The 21,268-nt window shown below is 49.0% G+C and overlaps 2 protein-coding genes across 2 annotated transcripts in view; both read left to right on the forward strand.

Moving 5' to 3' along the window:
• Positions 1–4: 4 nt before the first annotated feature.
• On the forward strand, positions 5–6,394 carry nthl1 (nth-like DNA glycosylase 1). Its single transcript, XM_035404958.1, has 6 exons — positions 5–455; positions 1,588–1,853; positions 2,245–2,415; positions 3,010–3,169; positions 3,581–3,686; positions 4,678–6,394. The coding sequence occupies exons 1-6, from the start codon at positions 176–178 to the stop codon at positions 5,036–5,038; spliced, it is 1,344 nt and encodes a 447-aa protein (XP_035260849.1). The 5' UTR covers positions 5–175; the 3' UTR covers positions 5,039–6,394.
• A 456-nt stretch (positions 6,395–6,850) lies between these two features.
• LOC118220768 (Na(+)/H(+) exchange regulatory cofactor NHE-RF2) overlaps positions 6,851–21,268 on the forward strand; it is a 41,737-nt gene continuing 27,319 nt past the window's right edge. Inside the window, exons 1-2 of the mRNA XM_035404959.1 lie at positions 6,851–8,616; positions 11,536–11,790. Of these exons, the coding sequence (XP_035260850.1) occupies positions 8,392–8,616; positions 11,536–11,790 (480 nt within the window). The 5' untranslated portion in view covers positions 6,851–8,391. The remainder of the gene's footprint in view (positions 8,617–11,535; positions 11,791–21,268) is intronic.

A 21,268-nucleotide genomic window follows, 5' to 3' on the forward strand; every position in this document is an offset into this window, starting at 1 on the left:
GTAGTGTACAGAGAGCAGTGTGCGGGCACGGAACAGCGGTGGTGTACTTTGTTTGGACTCAAGTGCTACAGTAGTGGGGCGAAATGGAGGGAGAGAAGTCAATGCAACGTGCGGGAGACGCCGATTAGAAATGATCTAAATCTGGATAGCTGGGTAGATTTGCCGGTGGCGTCGCATGGGCCATGTGATCTGCAAAAGCTTGTTAAGTTACACATTGCATCTGAAAATGACTTCTCCTTATTTTATCCAAAAGAGTTGCGCTGTTACTTTGGCCGGTACCAGGGCTAAATCGATCAAAACGAGAGGTGTGACCCTATCTGGTTTAAAGACCCGCATGGCGAAGCAACAGAATTTGACAGAGTCGACTGTGCACGTGAAGGAGGAGAATGAGGACCTCGGGATTTCCGAATTTGAGAGGAACAGTCAGGACTCTGCTTCTCCAGTTCAGCCTATAGGTATGGTATAATCACACTTAGGAGTACTGCACTCATGGTGTTAGATCGACTGTTTGGGCTGCCAGCTTTACTTCAGGCGCGGGCTATATAATGCAAACTGAAGTTTCGCCTAATTTCGTGTGCGTCATGTTTACTTAATGGATTTAACTGGATACGTACCAGGGGTAATTGTTGACTGATTCATAAAGAATAGACGAATATGGATATGCCTATGAATACTGAAGTGACGATTATTATTTAACACATTATACCTGTACTTCTCCACTGAAATATCTCCCAACGATTCAATAGAGGGGTGTCAAACTGAATCCCAAGGGGGCCGCAGTATCTACGGTTTTTGTGGTTTTCTTTCAGTCAGCTGCCAATTAAGACCTTGCGAACAAGGCGTGTGGATTCCTTAGCCAATGAAACACTGGTGGCGAGAACACCCCCAACAAAACCAGGTCAAAACCTAGTATATGGCTGGACCGAACCGGCCGACCAATGGTGTAACGTCATCAGTCAGTCACTCAGTCACAGACATGCGCGGTGTAACTTCATCACTCACTCAGTCACTTAGTCACAGACATTCGCGTTTATAGGGCTGGCCCCGCTGTTGCGGTCCAGCCAAAAACCAGCAGGCACTGCGGCCCTCCAGGACTGGAGTCTGACACCTGACACCTGACAATTTAATCATTTGATCCCTGCTCAACATGGCTCAACCTGGACTGTTGATTGCATTGCTGGATAAGATGGTTCCTTATTTATTTGACTGGATGAGTTGAACAGGGGAGATTTATAGATTTTTATTAGTGTGATCACTGTGATTGAGTGAGAAAGTGAAGCTAGCAAGCTGCTACATCATGATGACTGTATCCTTTCGAGAGTGGTGCATTATTCCAGTGGCAGTACATTACAGGCATTTAGCAGACGTTCTTATCTAGTGCGACTTACATTGTATCCAATTATACAGCTGGATATATGCTGGAGCAATGCAGGTTAAGTGCCTTGCTCATGGGTACAACGGCAGTGTCCTACCGGTGAATTGAACCTGCGACATTTAGGTTACAAGACCAACTCCTTACCCATAATACTACGCTGTCGCCCCAGTACAAACTCATTAATCATTTGAGCATGTCTGCGTGTCACTCAGTCCGTCCCAGGAGACAGTGTCAGCGCGAGGTGCCCCCGACCATCGAAACAAAGACCGAGGGTGGGGAGCAGGAGCCCCCCCGCGCCCCGCGCCGGAGAGCGCACCTGAAGGCGGAGTACGAGGAGGCGGGGCTAAAGACAGAGCGCTGGGAGCCTCCTGATTGGAGGAGGCAGCTGGACCATATCCGCGAGATGAGGAAGGCCAGGGACGCACCGGTGGACCACTTGGGGGCAGCAAAGTGCTTTGATCCCCACGCTCCTCCTGAGGTGAGCAGATCTGGGGGGAGGATGTGGAGGTGGATGTAGAGGTGCGGGGGCTCTGGGGTACAGTATGACTTGGGAGGGTGAGATGGGATGGGACGGGACAATGATGCCTGAAATATAAACTAAAATATACAGCTAGTGGTTCATTACAGGAACATTTTTATCGATGCTGTTGGTAAATATTACAGTATGTATGTATGAAAAGAATGCAATGCTTGCACACCTTTAATATTCAAAGGCGCATTGAAATTACAATTTATCTTGGCCTGTGTGCTCATTATCCTCTGAGATACTGTTTTACATCCTCACTTTATCTTGATTCTATCTCTCTCTCTTTCTCTCTCTCTCACACTCTTTCTCTCCTTCTCCCCTTGCTCTGTCCCTCGCTCCCCAGGTGATGCGGTACCAGGTCTTGGTATCTCTCATGCTCTCCAGTCAGACCAAGGATCAGATCACCGCGGCCGCCATGGAGAAGCTCCGCAAACATGGACTCACAGTTCAGAGCATCCTCAATACTGAGGACCACAAGCTGGGGGAGCTTATCTACCCTGTGGGCTTCTGGAAGGTAATACACACACACGCGCACACGCACACACACAAACACACACACTCACATGCACACACACACACTCTCATTCACACACACACACGCACACGAACACACACAAACACTCACATGCACACACACACACACTCTCACTCACGCACACGCACACACACTCACATGCACATGCATGATCTGTTTTTTCTTCCCCCTAGTGCTCATGAGGGTGAGAGTGCTTTCACTCAGCATGTGCTTGCAGTTCAGAACTGCAGTGTTTTCTGAGTCACGCCTGCACACTTTGATACGCTCAAACACAGATGCAGTCACTCGCGAAGGCCTGCGTGAACACCAGAGAGAATGTATCTACCCCCTGCAAGACCAGTGTTTCACAATTTACAATTTAGTCTTTCAGCAGATGCTTTTAGCCCAAGCAACTCACAAAGTGCATTTCACATGTTAAGCCAACATCGTAGGAGCTGGAGATATGGAAAGTTTCAATCCTGTAAGTGCCATCAAGGTGCATGCTTCAGGACCTGTGTAATAATGGGAGTGAAGAGTTTTTAAGGCACCGAGGCAGCCTGTGACCTCTGACCTCTGAACCCTGTGCGGTTCCAGACCAAAGTGAAATACATCAAGCAGACCACAGCCGTCCTGCAGAGGGAGTACGGGGGTGACATCCCGGACAGCGTGGCCGGGCTGGTCAGTCTTCCTGGGGTGGGACCCAAGATGGCTCACCTGGCCATGAGCATCGCCTGGAAGCAGGTGTCTGGAATCGGTGAGATGCCCCGACTCTGCACACCCCCCCCCACCCCCCCACCCTGCTTAGGTGTCTCGGGGTCCCTAACGACATAGGGACCCCGAGGCGACATAGCTCAGGAGGTAAGACTGATTGTCTGGCAGTCGGAGGGTTGCCGGTTCAAACCCCGCCCTGGGCGTGTCGAAGTGTCCTTGAGCAAGACACCTAACCCCTAACTGCTCTGGCGAATGAGAGGCATCAATTGTAAAGCGCTTTGAATAAAAGCGCTATATAAATGCAGTCCATTTACCATTTACCATTTAACTCCACAACCCCCCACCCTGTTTAGGTGTCCTGGTGTGCTAACGTGTCTGTGTGTGTGTGTGTGTGTCTGTGTGTGTGTGTGTGTGTGTGTGTGTGTGTGTGTCTCTGTGTGTGCCCGAGGGACAGGGGTGGACACACACGTGCACCGTATTGCAAACAGGTTGGGCTGGACGAGGACCAAAACCAAGAATCCGGAGGAAACTCGTCGGGCTTTGGAGGAGTGGTTGCCAAGGTAACACTAGGACAGAAGTGCCGACTAAGCCCTCCTTCACACTAAGCCATCCTTCCCGCCTCATGTCACGAGAGCTTTCTACCAGGAGCACATTCTGTACGTACTGTGGCCAGGACAAGCGAGCACTCTGTCCCCTGATCCAGTGGTTCCCTAAGCAGTTTCCTTTGCTCACAAACCACTTGATCAGCATATGCATTTCTGTAGTCTGCCTCTTACCAGATCTATCATCATTATGATGATGATGATCGATTACGAGTTATTATTAGTAGTGGTCGTGGTACTCTTAACATTAAGATTAGTATGAACTAATATATCGTTTTAATATAGCATCACATACAGGCAAATACAGGATTTAACTGCTTTTCCACTGTAACTATTGCAGCGCATGTAACTAGCACAGGGTTTAATTTTACTGATGTGACTGCCAATGTAAAGTACATTATATATGCAGGAAGTTATTGTTTTCATGTCTCATCCTGTAGCCATGGCAACCTCTTCCATACGCCACTAGTGAGTCCAGACCTTACGGTATATAATATGTAGAGACAGCTACTCCAATAGAAACCTATGGGGAGCGCATCAGAACCAGGAAGTACCATTTTTTCACTCAACAGACATGCTCAGTTGTGTTCTTGGTAACCTGCCCATTGGCTAAAATAAATAATTATGTGTGGTAGGAAAAAAAATATTTTAACCTCGGGAAAACAATAAGTGATTTTTCTTTCTAATATAATGCACGGAGTTAACTTCAACATTTGAGTGGAAGTATTTTATTTTTGCTGTCAAAAATGAATGGAGCCCAATGGGGAAACTTACTTTTTGAGCAAAAACGTAGATATCAGCAGGGGGCAACATAACATCCGGTTGGGAGGTTGAGAACCGAAAGCTGGCCCCTTGGTCCACACCCATGCTTTTGGAGCCAGTGCATTAATCCGCTCTGGGTCTCCCTGGTTCCTGTCCCCATTGCTGATGTCATGTCGTCCTTCCTCAGGGATCTGTGGAGCGAGATCAACTGGCTGCTGGTGGGTTTCGGCCAGCAGCTGTGCCTCCCCACGGGTCCCATGTGCTCCCTCTGCCTGGCACAGCACCGCTGCCCCTCAGCCCACCGTGTGTCCCCGGCAAAGAGGCCCAAAGCGGGGTCCCCCCGCTCCCCCAAATCCCTCAGCCACCACAGAGCAAGCTTTCCGCAGCCTCCCAACGCCCTGGGCTCTCTCAGCCCGCCCACACCGTCGCGCGGCGTCAAGGAGGAGCCGCCCCCGTCCCCCACCACTGACACCCCGAGAAAGAGGACCAGAGGCGCTACCCGAAAACACCGCGAGGAGAACAGCGCCAGCAAGCCGGCTCAGAGTTGACCCCTTCCGCACTCCAGGTTATACAGCGTGGCCTGCTTTGCTGCTCCTCTTCAGTTCACAGTTCATAGTTCACTGGACTCCGTTCAGTTAATAGTTCAGAGGTCACAGTTCATAGTTTAGTGTGGAGAGTCAAGAAAGGGTCACAGACAGTGGCCAAATACCGCCGTGTCCTTTCAAAACTTCAGGATGAAGTACATTTTTCTTTCTTTTTCTTTTTTACAGCAATAATAATACTCCATGATACATCATAAATCATAATACATCTTCTGGCTTTACTGTGCCAGCTTTGTTTTTCCTATCACATTGAGAAAGGCCTGTTTTCAGTATTAACCAATCACCTTGTGCCTTTACTGGTACATCCTGCCAGTCACATTCACGTCACATCAATGGCCTTGAGGTGAATAGTCTCAGAAATGACTGTACCCACCGGAAAGTCCAGCTTCAAAGTAGCCAAAGCTATTTCATCAGTTAATGAATCTGAAAATATTACCGTAAACCCTGTGTGGATGAATAAAATAATGTTCTGTATGCGTACTGTTAGATTTAAAACAAAACACTAAGACTGAACTGTACTTTATTGACATATGGGGGAATGTCCAAAAATCAATTCACCATTGTAAAATAAGCCGTTTTATAATAAAATCAAAAATGTTATAGTAAAGGTATCACTTTTGTTTCTTTAAAAAATTAATAGATTTTTACTTACTTCAGGAATCAGACTTTTTTAAAGTTCTCTCAAAAGTGAGATTGGCACAGTATCGCATGCATTGTGTATCCTGACATCACTATACACTTTATGACCAAAAGTATCTGGACACCCCTTCGTCTGGGGCTGCTTTTTATGGTTTGGACTCAGCCCCTTAGTTCTGGTGAAAGCAAATTTACAGCATACAACCACATTCTAGATGATTCTGCACTTCCTTAACAGTTTGAGGCAGGCCCTTTCCTGTTTCAGTATGACAATGCCTCCAGGTACTGACCCTGACCTCAACCCCATCCAACAATTTTGGGTTCAGTTGGAAAGCCAACTACGAGCCAGGCCAAATTACTCAATCAGTGCCCGACCTCACTAATGCTCTTCTGGCTGAATGGAAGCAAATCCCTGCAGCAATGCTCCAAAATCTATTATAAAGCCTTCCTAGAACAATGGAGGCTGTTATAGCAGCACAGGATGGACCAACTTCATAATAATGCCCATAATTTCGGATGAGATGCTGAATATCAGATGTCCACATACTTTTGGCTATATAGTGTATGTGTAGTTCGATTCCTTTTCTGAATAGAGTGAATGAATGGGAGAGTAGTGTAGCGTAACCTTATGTAAGGTGTTAATCGGAATAGTGGCAATAAACCTGTATAAATGGGTTATAATAAGTAAGTAATATAAGTCGCTTGCCTAGATGACTTGAGCTAAATGGCTAAATTATGTATTTAATATATAAATTCAAGCTTCCACCTGAAGATTACTGTATTTCCATATATTGTCCGCTTGGTGGCAGAAGAGTAACATGAACGTCACTTGAGTGGGATTGTGAATTTGTTTATGTTTTTTTCCCTTTAAAAACCAGTTGAGAATTAACTGAATAATTTCCTCATATCTTAACTCGCGCGAACACTGTCGTTTGCAGATGCTAAACCAGTCGAAGCCATATGGCCTCCGTGGTAAGCAAATCATTGCTGCACGCTTCCATTCAGCTGTGCAGTGAAGTGCACTTATTTATCATAAGAGCATATTTTGTTGACCCAACCCGCGCTGTGATGTCATTGCTTGCTGCGTCGTATTGTTTCGGTGATATAGCAGGTGAATGGAATCCCCTATCACCCCGCGGTGTCCTCTGGCCACAATACCAGTTCTGCTAGTTGTCAGCGCCGCGTCAGCCATCTGCCGTCACTGTCCTGTCCAAGTAGCAGGTGATTTTTAAACCGTTGTCAAAGGCAACAGCAGCACAGGTGTGAGAACGTCTTCGCAACAAAACTCCCACATGCCTACGGTTATGTACCTGGCCCTTGTGTAGCCTATTGTGTTGCAGCATATTTGAATCGCACAGTAAAATGTCCAGTCATAATTCAACGCTAACATTGTTCATAGGAGTCCATAACAGGACCATACGAGTTAATTTAACACCGAACGTGTTATTGTGCAGTTTCCATTAATTTGACGTAGGTCAAAGCCTCTTTGATATAGACTAACCCATATGCAGCAGACAGTTTTCTGATCCGTCTCCCTTTCATAATGGCTGTGACCTTTACCTTTTGATCTTGATAATCTATTGATGTTCTGGACTTGATCTGGGACACCGACCTCTCTTCGTAGTCACCTGTCTGAATTATCCCCCGATAATACGTTTTAGTATTTAGTTTTCATTACTTAGATGACTCGATTTCTGCAGCAAGGTACATCGCAACGCTTTAAGACTGTAACCTACGCATATACTGTATGTAGCGCACAGGCGAGATGCGGTTTTTAACATTCTCGGGTTTAACTGTTAGCCTAAGCGCGTCATGCGCGCTTTGCTAAACGAAACTGTAACCTGTAGTAGATCAAGAGATCGGATGTGGAGATACTAGTCAGTCCAGGTTGTGGGTTAGTCACGGGAAAGTTATTTCAGTGCCACCTGTCTGGTGTTCCTGAGTGTCGAAGGGAGCAGGACCTATCTTTATTACACTTTACTTGTACGCAAACAAGACGTTTCCTTGACTGGACACTGTGAAGTTACATACTGTTCTCGCAGGGTCGGGGGAAGATACAGAAGCTGTCAGATCGCATGGTTTAATGGCCAAATCATCACGTTTCAACTTATTTATTGCGAGGGCGGTGCTGTTGACGTGCAAGTGGACTCAGAACTCACTGGTGCTGTAACTGATTCCCAGTTTTCCAACCAGTCGGAACAGACGTAGCCTAGCTACTGCAGGAGAGTGGAAATTGTAGCGCTCTCGCGGATAACACCAATTTAAATCCCAGGACGGAAAAAAACTAGACTAGCCTATTGCGAACCACGTTAGAAGAGCCGACGACAACATCCGACCGGTGGACTGGGACTTGAGGACTTGGGCGCCCGCTTGCTCCAGTCTGTCGCATGTATTGATATTCTATTGAACAGACTGACAGTTCTTTTTAAAACGTGGAGGGTGCGTGGTCATCCGTCGCTTTATTCCAGAGTTATTTTTTTTAATGTTCATGTTTTTTCATATATGTGGAAAGGTGCCACAGGTTTCAAGATGTACTTTTCAATGAGACACTGGCTGCCGAGTCCTACAGAAATTTAAACTTGTTTTTCAGCATTTGGAATAGGAATTCTTCGAACTGTTTTTAATTTTTTTATTTCCCAAGATACGCCAGTATTTCCAAATTAATGACACAGGGTACCGAAATGGCAAAAGAACTGAAACCAAGGCTCTGTGTGATGCTTAAGGAGGACGGCGGGTATGGGTTTCACTTGCACGGAGAGAAGGGCAAGAGCGGCCAATTTATTCGTAAAGTGGAGCCCGCTTCGCCCGCCGAAGCCGCGGGTCTGCGCGCAGGAGACCGAGTTGTGGAGGTGAACGGCGACAATGTGGAGCGAGACACGCACCACCAAGTAAGTGAAACAGTGGTAATACCGTTCCCGCGTTGGCCCCTTTAGCCTTGTAATAGAGCTATCCTGTCATTTCTTTTATAATAAACCTTTTTCATCTCTAACTGAGATGTAATTCAGAGCTATGTAAAAATGTGACGAAAGAACAGTGCAGCACTTCGCGCCTGTCAGAAACCTTTAGTAAGGTTTAGTTCTGCACTCGGTCCAACGTACCTTTTGATTTGTTAGAAAGTAATATGTAGTTTTTAAAACCATACATAACATGTAGAATCGAGAATATGCGTGTACTAACACTGGATGTCCAGGATTCCTACTCTGTCTGAATGAAAACGCGCTTAATTAGAAGATTATCTTTACGAGTGTTGTGAACGGATGAGCGGATGTTTAGTTGCGCAACTGGTATTCCCGTAGAGCTTGCCTCTGAAAAACAAGCTGCTGAACTGTGTTTCACATACTTTTTAATGCAGCGTGTCGTTATTTACCTTCATTTTATTTAAGTCATCCAATGCGCTGCAGTTTAGTGGCAGTCTACGGCTTCTGTAATGTTACTGCATTTGTTTACACCATGTGACGGCCCACTGTTGATAGAATTAAAGACACTTTGCAGCAAACCTATATTTACATGAGCACATGGAACTGCTGGAAAGGAGAAGAAATTAATGATTCAAGTAATTTTGCTGCATACTTTCGCTTGGTTTGGTTTTGCAGCATCCCAAAACACTGAGTCTAGACATATTCAGAAATGAAGACAATGTTTAAGTTCTGCACGCCACGGTTGCCTGTATGTCCGATGTTGGCCCTTGTCTGCAGCAAGTTAAGGTGAAATACCCTGGAGAGCCACCAGGCCTGCAGCTTTTTTTTGTCCACCTTAAAGCCATTGACCATTTCAGGTGCAGGAAACCAGGGGATATAAGATGTTTGCATAATCAACTACTTTAACTGGACAAATGAGAGTGCTAAGTAACCATAGGGGTTGGTGACCCCTGCACAAGCTGTTGCTGAAATAATCCCCTCTGGCGTGGCAGCGGGTGGCAGTCTCTTTTTTATGATAGCCCAGGGAGGGAGAGCTTCAGTCTGCAGGATATCACCCTGATTGTATCATAGGATATCATCACTATCTTGCAACCCTTCTGGTAGATGTATGGGAATCCACCAAGCCAGCTGCACAAGAACTGCAGCCCCCCTGCACGTTGGCTGCACAGGAGGTTGCTGCAGGGGCAGCAGGAGCCTTAAAATTATGATTGAGCATTCAAGATTGAGAGAAAATGAATAAGAAGAACATGTTACAAAATGGGGTGCATTGACATGTTTATGACTGTGGTAAGAAATACAAAACAAATCTAGAATTCCTTGAGTCTAAAAATTCCATTCGTAGTTGAAAGAGGTTTGTGGTTCTCTCAGGTGTGTTGAAGTACATTTGTATGATACGAAACACCTGTACTGTGCTGAGTTACATCACATAACCCCATTCCAAGTGTTGACATTTTCTGTCAAATACAGTTCCCCATACAACCTTTGAGAATGTTTTTGTTTCTGTGCTTCCAAGTCTTGTGTTAAGAGTCATTCGCCCCACTGTATTTGGAGGACGCAACCTAGCAGTAATGATACCCGAGTGCAGTTGCTGTTATGGAGGTCCTAGCAGAAAAAGCACAGACTAAATTACAACATTACTGCCAAATTTCAGCGTGGAGTTAAATCTCTTTACCACAGTCTCATGCTGTAGTTCTACCTTAGAGGGTCTTGCCTTTTCTCTCTTGTGCAAAAGGTTGAAGCCCTTTTTCTTTACAGTGAGAAAAGAAGATATGCTAAATGTTGAGTTCGCTTGCCTTTCTCAAGTTCTTTCTCTAATATCCACATAAGAGTTTTGGAGAAAGTAAGTTCCAGTAGGAAACTAGGATGTTGGACTGTACATTTCTGTTGAATATTCTGTGCCCGCACTTCTTCTGAGGCTCAAGAATCATCAAAATTGCTTGTGTTCAGCTCTGAATATGAGCCAGAAGCCCAACAGTTGAACCAGGAAGGAAGGCTGAGGGAATAGAATCTGTCCCTTTGGATAAACACTTTCTGGTTCGTTCTGCCCTGCCACCGCAAAATTATTACTGTTTTCTTTTTTTTTTCTCTTTTTATAAAAAAAGGATCCTGTCACTTTTCTGTGCTGCGGTCTGTTATTTATGTATTTTTTTACTGCAGTGAAACTGGTGCCGCTGTCTCAGAGAAGCATTTTCACTGCATAAATCCCACTCATTTTCAGTTTCAGCTTCTTTTATTAGCATGTCAAAATGGCAAAATTCATATTGCCCAAGTATAGCCTACTGATAAATATACACACAGGAAAACACATACAGTGCAGTATCAAAGCATGCAAAGAGGAAAAAGAGCTGCAGTACCTATTTACATCGATAAAAAAAAAATAATAATTCAATATGGAGTTATAAATAAATCAGAGATTAAGTAAAGAGGCAAGCCAGTTAAAACGAGAAAAATAGCAAAGCTCCATCTCTTAACACAGAGTTCTGGCTTCCACTGAGCTAGAGGTTTTTAAGGGCTCTGTGGATCTTTGCTCGCTGTGTTGAATCCTCCCAAACAGGTTTAAAAGCGGGGCACAATGAAGGCATTGAACCTGTTTCTGAGTGTTTTAAACAGCAGGTGTGTCTGTTCCCCGTCGGCGTCCTGCATACCCCGGGCGTCTGCGAAATGTCTGGATGTGTTCACGCCACTCAGCTGCGCTCAGACAGTCTTTGCTTAACGTCTCTGATGCTCCAGTGTTCCGGGCTGAGGACCTTTGGGGAACCTCTTCCCCTCAGTGGAACCGTTCAGCTGTGTTTTCTTTCTTTCTGGGAAGGGGTGGGGGGGTTGCTGGCACACTTCCGTACCCACTCACCTCTTTCTCCGTATTCACCCCCCCCCCCCGCCATTTTTCAGGTGGTCCAGCGGATCAAGGCGGTGGAGGACGAGACCAGGCTGCTGGTGGTGGACGCCGAGACGGACGCGTACCTGCGGAGCCTGAGGCTCACCTGCACGGAGGAGATGGCCACCCGCGGGGCGAGCCCGTCGCCCGCCGCCACCCCGGCCACGCCCGGCAGGAAGCAGAACGGCTCGGTGTCCAAGGGCTCGGCCCCGCTGACCAGCGCGGAGCCGAAATCCGGCAAGAGGTCCCTCTCAGTGAGCAGCAAGCAGGTAGGCCTCTCTGGACTGCTGTGCAGCTGCGTATGCAACCCCCCCCCCCCCCCAAAACCTGGATTCACCCATGAGATGTGTTTTGCAATGAAAAGCATTATCAAACATATCCTAAAACACGTGCGCAAAATCACTGTGAACCGCGTAACCATCAAAAACAAGCTCAAAAAATGAGTAGGGCTCACACTAAAAAAAAAAAGAAAATTGTAAAAACTTGGATTCTTCATTCTTTTAGTAATATCAGTGTGAGGCCTAGCCAGCTTTTGGCCTCACATTGTTGTTAATAAATCAATTAATTAGTCAGTTAATAATAAGCCAATTAATAAGTTCACTATTAATAAATAAATTCATATGTCAGGAATCCACGGGAATTAGAGAAACAATTCTGTCCACATACACAGAGTATGAGAGCTCTGTGGCATCAGGAATTTTAATTTTTCAGAACGCGTATATGGTGAAAAAGGGCCATGGAAGGTCTGACAGTTTAAAAGGCAGCAGATGTTGTAGCAGCAGGTTGCTGTTCCCAGTAAATCAGTCATCACCACCGGCAGCACCGTGAGCAAGTGCGGACGTTTGATTCGGAGTCGTGACGGACTGAAGTTTCTCGTTCCTATGTTTAGGCTTTCGGCGTGAAGCCGCCCCCGCAGCATAGCAACGGAACCCATGAAAGTGGGCTTTAACAGGAGACAGCCACCGAGCGCGTTAGCTAGCCCAGGCCCGGAGAGCATTTAACAGCCCAATCAACACAGGAGACCACAGTTAAAGTTTGGAGAAAAACCAGACCTCCCTTGTGGGGGGGGGGGGGGGAGGGGGGGGGAGGGGGCTGTGGGTGTCATGAAACTGTGTAAAACAGAATAACAGAATTCCAGATAGACAATTACATCCCACTATTAGCGCTAACAATGTGATTGGCTGGGGTGTGTAAGGGGGTGGCTTTCGGTGCATTTAGTAAATTGCTATTGGCGAAATTGGCATTTGTCACTGTACAGTGTTCTGTCCTTGAGAGTGTGAAACAAGACATTTTGTTCCCTTCAGCAGTGCCAAGTTTAGCATTGTCTGTGAGGAATGATGTGAAGGCTGTTTGTTTTCTCAGTGTTTATTTCTGTCATTTGAAAAACAGAGAGAAATGCTTTTAGGGTAGAGATGAAGTGCGGCAATCATTTTAGTTTTTTGGCTGTGTGCATTTGGCAGAAATGTTTTCAGTTTATTTCAGAGCTTCTCCAGAATAATATTTCAGTTATACTTTATTTATAAATAAATCCTTACCTCAGTTGTCTGTCCTGGAACAAGCTGTGTGTGTGTGCTTGTATATTTGTGTGTGTGTGGGTGTGGTGTGTGTGTGTATTTGTGTGTGCGTGTGTTTGTGTGTGTTTGTGTGCTTGTGTGTTTGTGTGTGTGTGTGTTCGTATGCTTGTATCTTTGTGTGCTTGTGTGAGTGTGGTGTGTGTGTGTGTGTGCTTGTATATTTGTGTGTGTGTGTGTGTGTGTGTGTGTGTGTGTGTGTGTGGTGTGTGTGTGTATTTGTGTGCTTGTGTATTTGTGTGTGTGTGTGTGTTTGTGTGCTTGTGTCTTTGTGTGTGGGTGTGATGTGTGTGTGTGCTTGTGTATTTGTGTGTGTGTGTGTGTGTTTGTGTGCTTGTGTGTGTGATGTGTGTGTGTGCGTGTGCACATGCATGCGTTTGTGTGTTTGAGCCTTTATTGGTAGATGTGTCTTTGAATGTCAGCTGTCTGCAGATTTGAATGTTCAGTTCAGCACAGCAAACTTTTAAAGGTCCTTCTCTTACACAATCTCTGATCACACAGCCACTCTGAAAACTGTAAAAGAGGATGCAGAACAAAAAAAAAATGTATAAGTACAAAGTATCAGAGAACGGAGAGGCGGGAGAAAAGAGAAGGGTGAGAGGGCTTTGAAAGCGTTCCAGAATGTTCCGAGACTGAAAAGCACAGGGGCCTTAAGCACAGAGTGTGGGCCTGGAGAGCATCACAGGCTGGATCTGATAGAAATGCAGAATAAATAAATAAATAAATCTGAACCAAAACAGTGGGAGGCTTTTTTGATGCCTTGTGTCTATTTACAACACAGTCGATTCTACTTAGACCCTGTCCAAACCCCCATACGCATGGATGCACGCACATCTCACTGCCACAGCATCCATGGAATCAAACCTCAGAGGTCATATATAGGTGGCAGATGGTGGGGTGCTGCTCTGGGTTCCTGGTCAGGCTAACACAGTGACCTGTGCCTGTACAGCAGCAGAGTGATGTCACACTTCAGTTCTGGGGGCCCTGTGCACAACGGGCAGCACAGTGACAACGAGTCACGCCTGCTGACGGACGCTGTCACTGCCCGGGGAAGGGGGGGGGGGGGGGTTGGGAGTAATCTCGGCGCTTGGGGCACTTTGTATCTGGCCAATGAGAGGAGCCGGGCTTTGAGGAGCATCAGTTCCCCTTTTTAGCTCTTAGTGGGTGAGGTTAGGATACAGACAGGTGCCCTGACCCTAGTCAAGCACTCCTACTCTGTAATATTTTATGAATGTGGGTCCTGGTTGATTTTCGGGTTTGCTTTGTTCCATCCCGCTTCTGGGGTGTTCAGAAGGCCAGACACATTCGGATCACCTTACACCCTGCATGAGGGGTCCCTGCATGAGAAAAGGCTGAAAACCTCAGATCTAAAACAAATAGAAATGAGAGGCCCTGTAGTGGCACACTCAGAGCAGCACTGGACACCTCTGCTCAGTGAAGAAGTGTTTTGTCCCCCCGCACCCAAGGTCAAGTGGCCAAGGGGCCTGAGGCTGTTGACCGTAGGGGGGCAGCCCTCAACCGTTGTCGTGGCAGCCAGGCCCCCGGGGGTTATCCTGAATTCCCAAACTTCCTCTCTTCGGGGAGGAATTCAAGAGCACATTGTTCTCTGAGCACGTTGAGCCTCTGCGCGCGTTCTGTTTTTTTGTTTTTTTGGTGATTGCACACCGGAGGTGTTCTGACCTTTAATTGCCCACATGTTATCCTGATAAGCCTGTGTGTGTGTGTGTGTGTGTGTGTGTGTGTGTGTGTGTGTGCGTGTGTGTGTGTGTGTGTGTGTCCGCATGCGTGTACAGGGATGGGTGTGTGGGATATATGACACTTGTGGGTTCTTTTTCCCTGTATGATAATGGCTTCTTGTGTGATGTGAACCACTTTGCATTCAGTTATTTCCAACCTACCTCTCTCTTTCTCTTTCTCTTTCTCTCTCTCTCTCTCTCTCTCTTTCACACTCTCTCCCTCCCTCCCTCGCTCCCTCGCTCCCTCCAATCAGGCGCGCTTGTTCCCGCAGGTGGTTAATTGGCGACAGGGCTTAGGAGACACGCGTGAAGATGAGCCAGATTAGACCCGGGACACCGCGTTCCCACAGCGCCACGCGGAGCTTGCGTAAGAGAGCCGGCCGGGGAGCGCAGGAAGCCCCCGCCCCGCCGCCGCCCGCCCCGCCGCCCGCCCCGCCACCCGCCCCGGGACGGCGGCTTCCTCTGCCATATTTTTAGTGCAAATAAAGGAGGCGTCAGGGGGGCCCCCGCGAGATCGCGGGACAGCGCTGGGAGACACGCCCGGGCGGAGGAGGCGCGTGGAGTCTCCACTCCGCCCGGTTTCGTCTCTCTCTCTCTTAAATCTCGGAGCGAATGCTGGCGGAGCAGCACGTCAAATTTTCTGCCGATCTGGTCGTCCCTCCGCGTGTTTTGGAAACTGACCACACGCTGAAGCAAAACCAGCGTTGCCCGTTGCTAAGCAAGTCCCTCTTGAGCCAACCGCTGGCAGAAACGGTGGCTCTGGCATGACTGTAGCTTTCCATGCCTCTAGCTCCCCTGATGTTTCCTTTCCATGTGAAATGCGCTTTTGTGAGTCGCTTTGGCTGAAAGTCGTCCGCTTAATTGCTGAGATGTAAATCGTAAATTTGTTCATTTGAGCGGCTGTTTTGTCTATGAGTCAACAGCTGGGCACTCTGGGAAAGCAAGAAGCTCTTACGTCCGCTCCCTTGTTCTCTCGCTCACGGCCCGCCTCTCTAAGCCACATCTAAAGATGAGATCAGACCACGAGCGGAGCCGTCCCTCCCTGAGCAAACTGAAGAGCCCTTTATCAGCACGGTCTTTGGCCGCTGGAGGTGGCTCTGTACCGGACGGCAGCCTTCGGGCCCTGAAAGAAAAGGTCTATTCAGCCAATGCTACACAATCAGGGAGGATTAGCTTTGAGGAACCGCTTTGTTTATGTGATGGGTTCCCTGTAAAACCAAAATTTGTCACAGAGTTACTCCACCTGCCTGACCCAGAGCAGGATTCTCTAGAGAATTGCAGGACGTCATTCTGCCCCTCTCCATTGTCACAGATACTGTATTAAACCCATGATGTTTCTGCTGCCATTTATTATGTCATTTATGCACCCATCGCTCCTGGCACGCAATCCTTTCGGCACAGTGCATGACTGTCCTGTCTGATTCCTGTCTGAAGGTAACTGATTTCAGGTTAGGCTTAGGGGTAGAGTTGATGGTTGGGCTGGCGCACTGTGATTTGTGGCGAGCGTTTTCATAATGAGGCTGCATTGCTCTGATTGGTTTTCGGGCCCCTCTGGAATGAACGGTGAGGTGAGCTGGGAACAGCAGCCCCGGGGGGGGGGGGGGGGGGATGCGGGTATGGCCGGAGGCTTGGTCAAGGCCCTGTTCTTTCACAGCAGCTGTTAGTATACTGAATGTTTCAGAGTCCTTGCATGGAGGAGAGGGGGAGTGTTGGAGTTTGGGTAAACCTGAGGGATCCAGGCCTGCCATTCCTACCCACCACCACTCGGCTCTTCAGCCTTCCCACAATGCACTGCTCAAACACTGCGTCTTGATTCACCTCCTCGCGCACAGGAGGCCCCCTGCGGACCTTGCCAGCCCAGGTCTGGCGCCCAATTATGACATCACAGCAGTTACAGGAAGGGGGAGGCACGCGTGTGTGGAAACCTGGCGAGGTGACCTGGCGTCAGCGTCGTGGTTTTTCCGACGCGGCGCTCGCTGGCTCCGCATTCCGCGCCGCCACATTCTGAAGCCTCCCTCTCTTCGTTCGTCTCGCCCGACGAGGAGCTTGTTTGCATTTGCCTGTCACTGTTAATATCGGCGCGAGGCTTGTGTGTTTACACTGAAAACAGAGACACAAAACCAAAAGTAATTAGGAGGTCCTCTTCAAGAGCAGGCTGTGTAAATACTGGTCAGGTCACATGGTCTGTCAGGAGTCCAGCCCCAACCAGGAAGCGGGCTGTGGGTTTCTCTGTTGATGTGCAAACCAGTGACTGTCTCACGTTACCCTCTGGGGTTTTTCTATGTTTGCACTGTGTGACAAGACAACAGAATTCCTAATCACCATGTGAGTCCCCGTTCCTGGTAAACCAGGAGGCTTTCTGGGTTTTTTTTTTTTGTTTTGTTTGTTCATTTTTTTTCCCACTCTTTGTTTCTCAAAACGGTTTGTGTGGCCCTGGCAACCCTGATCCCAATCGCCCACACCAGCGCATCTCCAGCACAGCACAACGCCCACTCCCACAATGCACCACAGCGCAGCTGCTGCACATGGCCCTGAGAAAGGCCTGGTGTATCATGGGTCTTTTTTTCTTTTTCAAGAGGGCAGTCCACCCTCCTTTTTGTGTTTTGTGTTCCTCTTTATTGAGATGGGGGGGGGAAACAGAGAGTGTGAGAGAGATAGAAAGGGGGTACAGTTCAGGAGGTGGTACGGCAGGCCACACCAGGCGCCCTACGGACTGCGCCCCATTCTCCTACTGTAACACAGGCCCTTACCCAATCAGAGCTCTCTGAAACGCACGCATACGCTGTGACCGGAGTGTGTGCTGCGAGATGGAGAAGTGCGGATGGAGTGATGAAGCTTGTATCCCTCCGGCCCTGCCCGTAGCCAGTGGGCCTGGCTCTGGCTCCTGATTGGCCGCAGCTCTGTGCAGGAGGATGCTGGGATATGGGGCAGTTATCTCACGGGTGTGCTTCCCTGCCCCTGACAGTCAGCTGTGGCCCAACTCTTCGGCCGGCATTGCACTGATTGGTTTCATCTGCGACCCTTCTGTGTTTCTGTGTGTGTGGCTGTGTGTGTGTGTGTGTGTGTGTGTGGCTGTGTGTGGCTGTGTGTGTGGCTGTGTGTGTGGCAGTCTTTATGGTTGTGTATGCCCGCCCCACACATGCTCAGAAACAAACAAAAATAAACACGCGTGTCAATCATGTGTCCCCGCAGTTCTTAAGTGTAATTCAGTGTGTGAGTTTCCACGGAGCTTTCCTGGACGAGGATGCCAGCAAACCCGCTGTGTATCGTTTGCGCAGCCTCTGGGTCTACAGCTCCTCTCCAGATGTAAATGCTTTCTGGAAGTTTCTGTCGGTTGCCATGGAGAAGACTGACTCTTGCTGTCAGTAACAAAACCCACTTCATTAAACATTCGTCTTCAGCCTGGCCACTGATATCATTACCACAGTGTAATAGCTCATAATATCGACATGTCTTTTGCATCTAATCGCCTGTTTAAATATAGTTGTGTTCCGTGGTGGGGAAGGAACGTGAGGGTGAGGGGTTTTGTGTAATCAAAGCCACACCATTTTCAGAGCTGTGTCCCCAGCCCGCTTGTTTCTGAGGCATAGAACAGGAAACAGGAAGTGAAGAGAGTTTACTGCGGGATTGTGGTCATCCACCAGTAAACTCTGTAACCTGTGTGCTGCTAACATGCTCACTTATGTGATTTGCATGGTGATGTCTTTGATTTACATGACCTCACACGTGTGATGATGTTTGGCAGGTATTTTTCCACTATAACTAATGGGAGGGTGAAACTCCTGTAATGAGTAGCAGGATTTGAGTAGCAGGGGGCAGAGGTCAAAGGTCAGGGTCACATTTGTGTAAATAAGTACTGCTCTTCACAGGAAGTGTCTCAGTCTCCCAGGCCCGAGGAGCCGGGGGCGGGGGTGGGGGATGGGGGGGGTGGGGTGGGGTTGGCGGGTGGTGTGGTCAGGGAGGCCCGGATGGGCAGAATGGGGAGGAGGCGTGTCCTTGAGTGACATCAGTGGAGGAGACGGAACCAGCCCCTTGACTAATGCAGCCGCCGCCCGCCGGGACTGGATAAGCTGCTTAAAAGACGCAGGCGCCAGATTTTTCTCCCGCGTGTTTTTCCAGAGCGAGTCCTGACCGCTGCACTGCCGCCGTGAGGGGTTGCCGTGGCGCCAGGCTCTGGCGCTTCTGATGCATTTTTTCCCACGCTTCTCATTTCTAAGTCTATTTGGGGGGAGGAGTTCTCATTCATTTTTTTTTGCTGGCGAGATGGGCCACGCTGCTCTGACGATACTCAGCCTGGCAGGGGGGGTTCATGTGAGAGGGGGCGGGGGTGGGGGGGGGGGGTACCCCCTTAAACAGTGGGGATTTGGGGAGGGGTAGGTTCCGCCTGGGGCAGTGGAGATTTGTTTTGGGGGGGATGGGTACCCCCTGGTTCATTGGGGATTTTGTTGTCATTCACAGAGTAAGAGGGGGCTGGACTCCTCACCCTGCTAAATTTCGGTTTTTATAGCCCCCCCTTCCCCTGCCCTGTTCTCCCCCTCTCTGTTCTGCTGTTCGCTGGCCCAGGTCCGGGTCCAGATGTGAGGCCCCAAATCTGCAGCCTGTCTCCCTGCCCCCCCCAAGGGATCAGGACAGCTGAGAAATGCGTACCCCTCCTGGGGCTTTTTCCAGGGAATTCTGCCTGGGAGAAATGCGTGAAAAAACAGGCATGTGTGTGTGTGTGTGTGTGTGTGTGTGTGTGCGTATGTTCGTGTGCATGTGTGCGTATGTTTGTTTGCGTATGTGTGAGCAAGACCAACAGTGGGGGCCACCTCCCACCAAACCAAGGTATCAGTGCAGGCTGACCAATTGAACAGGATGTGGGTGACCAATCAGAGCGTGAGTTCAGTGTCACATCCACAGCCCAGTGAACTGTGGTTTCCCCCAGTGCACGCTACGAGGGTGAGACGTTAAATGGGATCCCCTCAGTTTGTGTGTGTGTGTGTGTGTGCGTGTGTGTGTGTGTGTGTGGGGCGTCCTTCCAGAGGCTTTGTGATTGGACGGAAGAGGAAGATTCCTCCCCGGGCGGGCGCTGGCCCCGGGGCCCGGCCGCATTGCTCACCCCTCCCAAACCCAGCTGCGGGGACGGGGGTCTCTGTTTTTTACGAGCGAAAGCGAGACGAAGAGGGGAGCAGGGGGGGCGTAACCTCGGCGATGTAGCGGCGGAGTGTGACGCGGGCTGGAGCGGCGCCTGGTGAGGCCGCCCGCCCTGGTACTTCCGCCCTCGTGGTGTTGGCGTTCCGCGGAGCTGCGGCGGGTGGGTGATGTGGGCGGGTGCCCTTTTCTGCACATGCTGTCATAGCGCCCCCTGTAGCCTCTGTTTTGGCATGCCCTCCCCCCCGCTCCACTCGTAGCTGTGGCCTCCTTCTGTTTATGGGCGGGGGGGTCAGCCTCTATCCCCGCCAGTCCAGTGCACAGTGCCCTCTTCCCCACCGCAGACTCACACACGCACTTCTCTGTCCCCAATCGCCAGCGGACCCCACCTCTCCCGCCCCGCGTCCCCCCTCTCTGTGCGTCTCACTGGTTCAGGGCCAGCCAGTATGTTCGGAGCCACAGAGTTTGTGCCCTTCAGGGTTGTTCCCAGATCAGCAGCCTGTTTAAATGTAGTAGCAGGGGGACGATTCTTTTCGAATGGGCTCACTGATGGAGCGCTCTTAGAGAGTAAATGATTTTGCTCATTCTCGCTTCTCTCTCGCTCTCTCGTCTTTCTAACTTCAGATTGAAAGTTTTTATTCGCAACAATATAAGAAAGTGCTTACAAGATGCTGTACATCATCTCTCTCTTTCTCTCTCTCTCTCTCTCTCACTGTCTCTCCCTTCCCTCCCTCCATTACTGCACACCCCGTAAGCCCCGCTGCTGAACTCGCTGTCGGCGTTCAGTCCTTGCACGCTGCGCGTTTGCGTCGGCGCCTGTCGCCGTGGTTGCGTAAAAACCGTTGGTGTCGTGGACCTCCCAGGGAGGCCCCCCTCCCTCGGTGACCTGCGCCGGTGGCGTTCGTCAGCCCGGCGGGGGCCCATCAGCGCGGAACAGGGGGAGGCCTGCGTCGCGTTGATAACGTGGGCGTGGCGGTGTGTGATGTCACTCTCACACGGGCCCCAACAAGACAGAGAGGGGAAGGGGTGGTGGATGGGAGAGCTACAGGAACAGCTAGCTTTAATGTTTTTTTTTTTTTGTCTTTTTGGCTAGAATTCAAAAGCCTTGTGAAACCGAAGAACATGTTCACATGCACGTTATCTGTGTCTATTTGCGTCATATGTTGTACCTTTTAGTCTCTCTTGCCCAGTTTCTCTCTCTCTCTCTCTCTCTCTCTCTCTCTCTGTCTCTCTCTGTCTCTCTATCGCTTGGCATAGAGAGAGATAGATAAGGACAGCAGATGTCAACCAAGTGACTTGTTTTTAGTTCT

The sequence above is a fragment of the Anguilla anguilla genome, chromosome 2 (genome assembly GCF_013347855.1).
Source record: "Anguilla anguilla isolate fAngAng1 chromosome 2, fAngAng1.pri, whole genome shotgun sequence".
Classification (NCBI taxonomy): domain Eukaryota; kingdom Metazoa; phylum Chordata; class Actinopteri; order Anguilliformes; family Anguillidae; genus Anguilla; species Anguilla anguilla.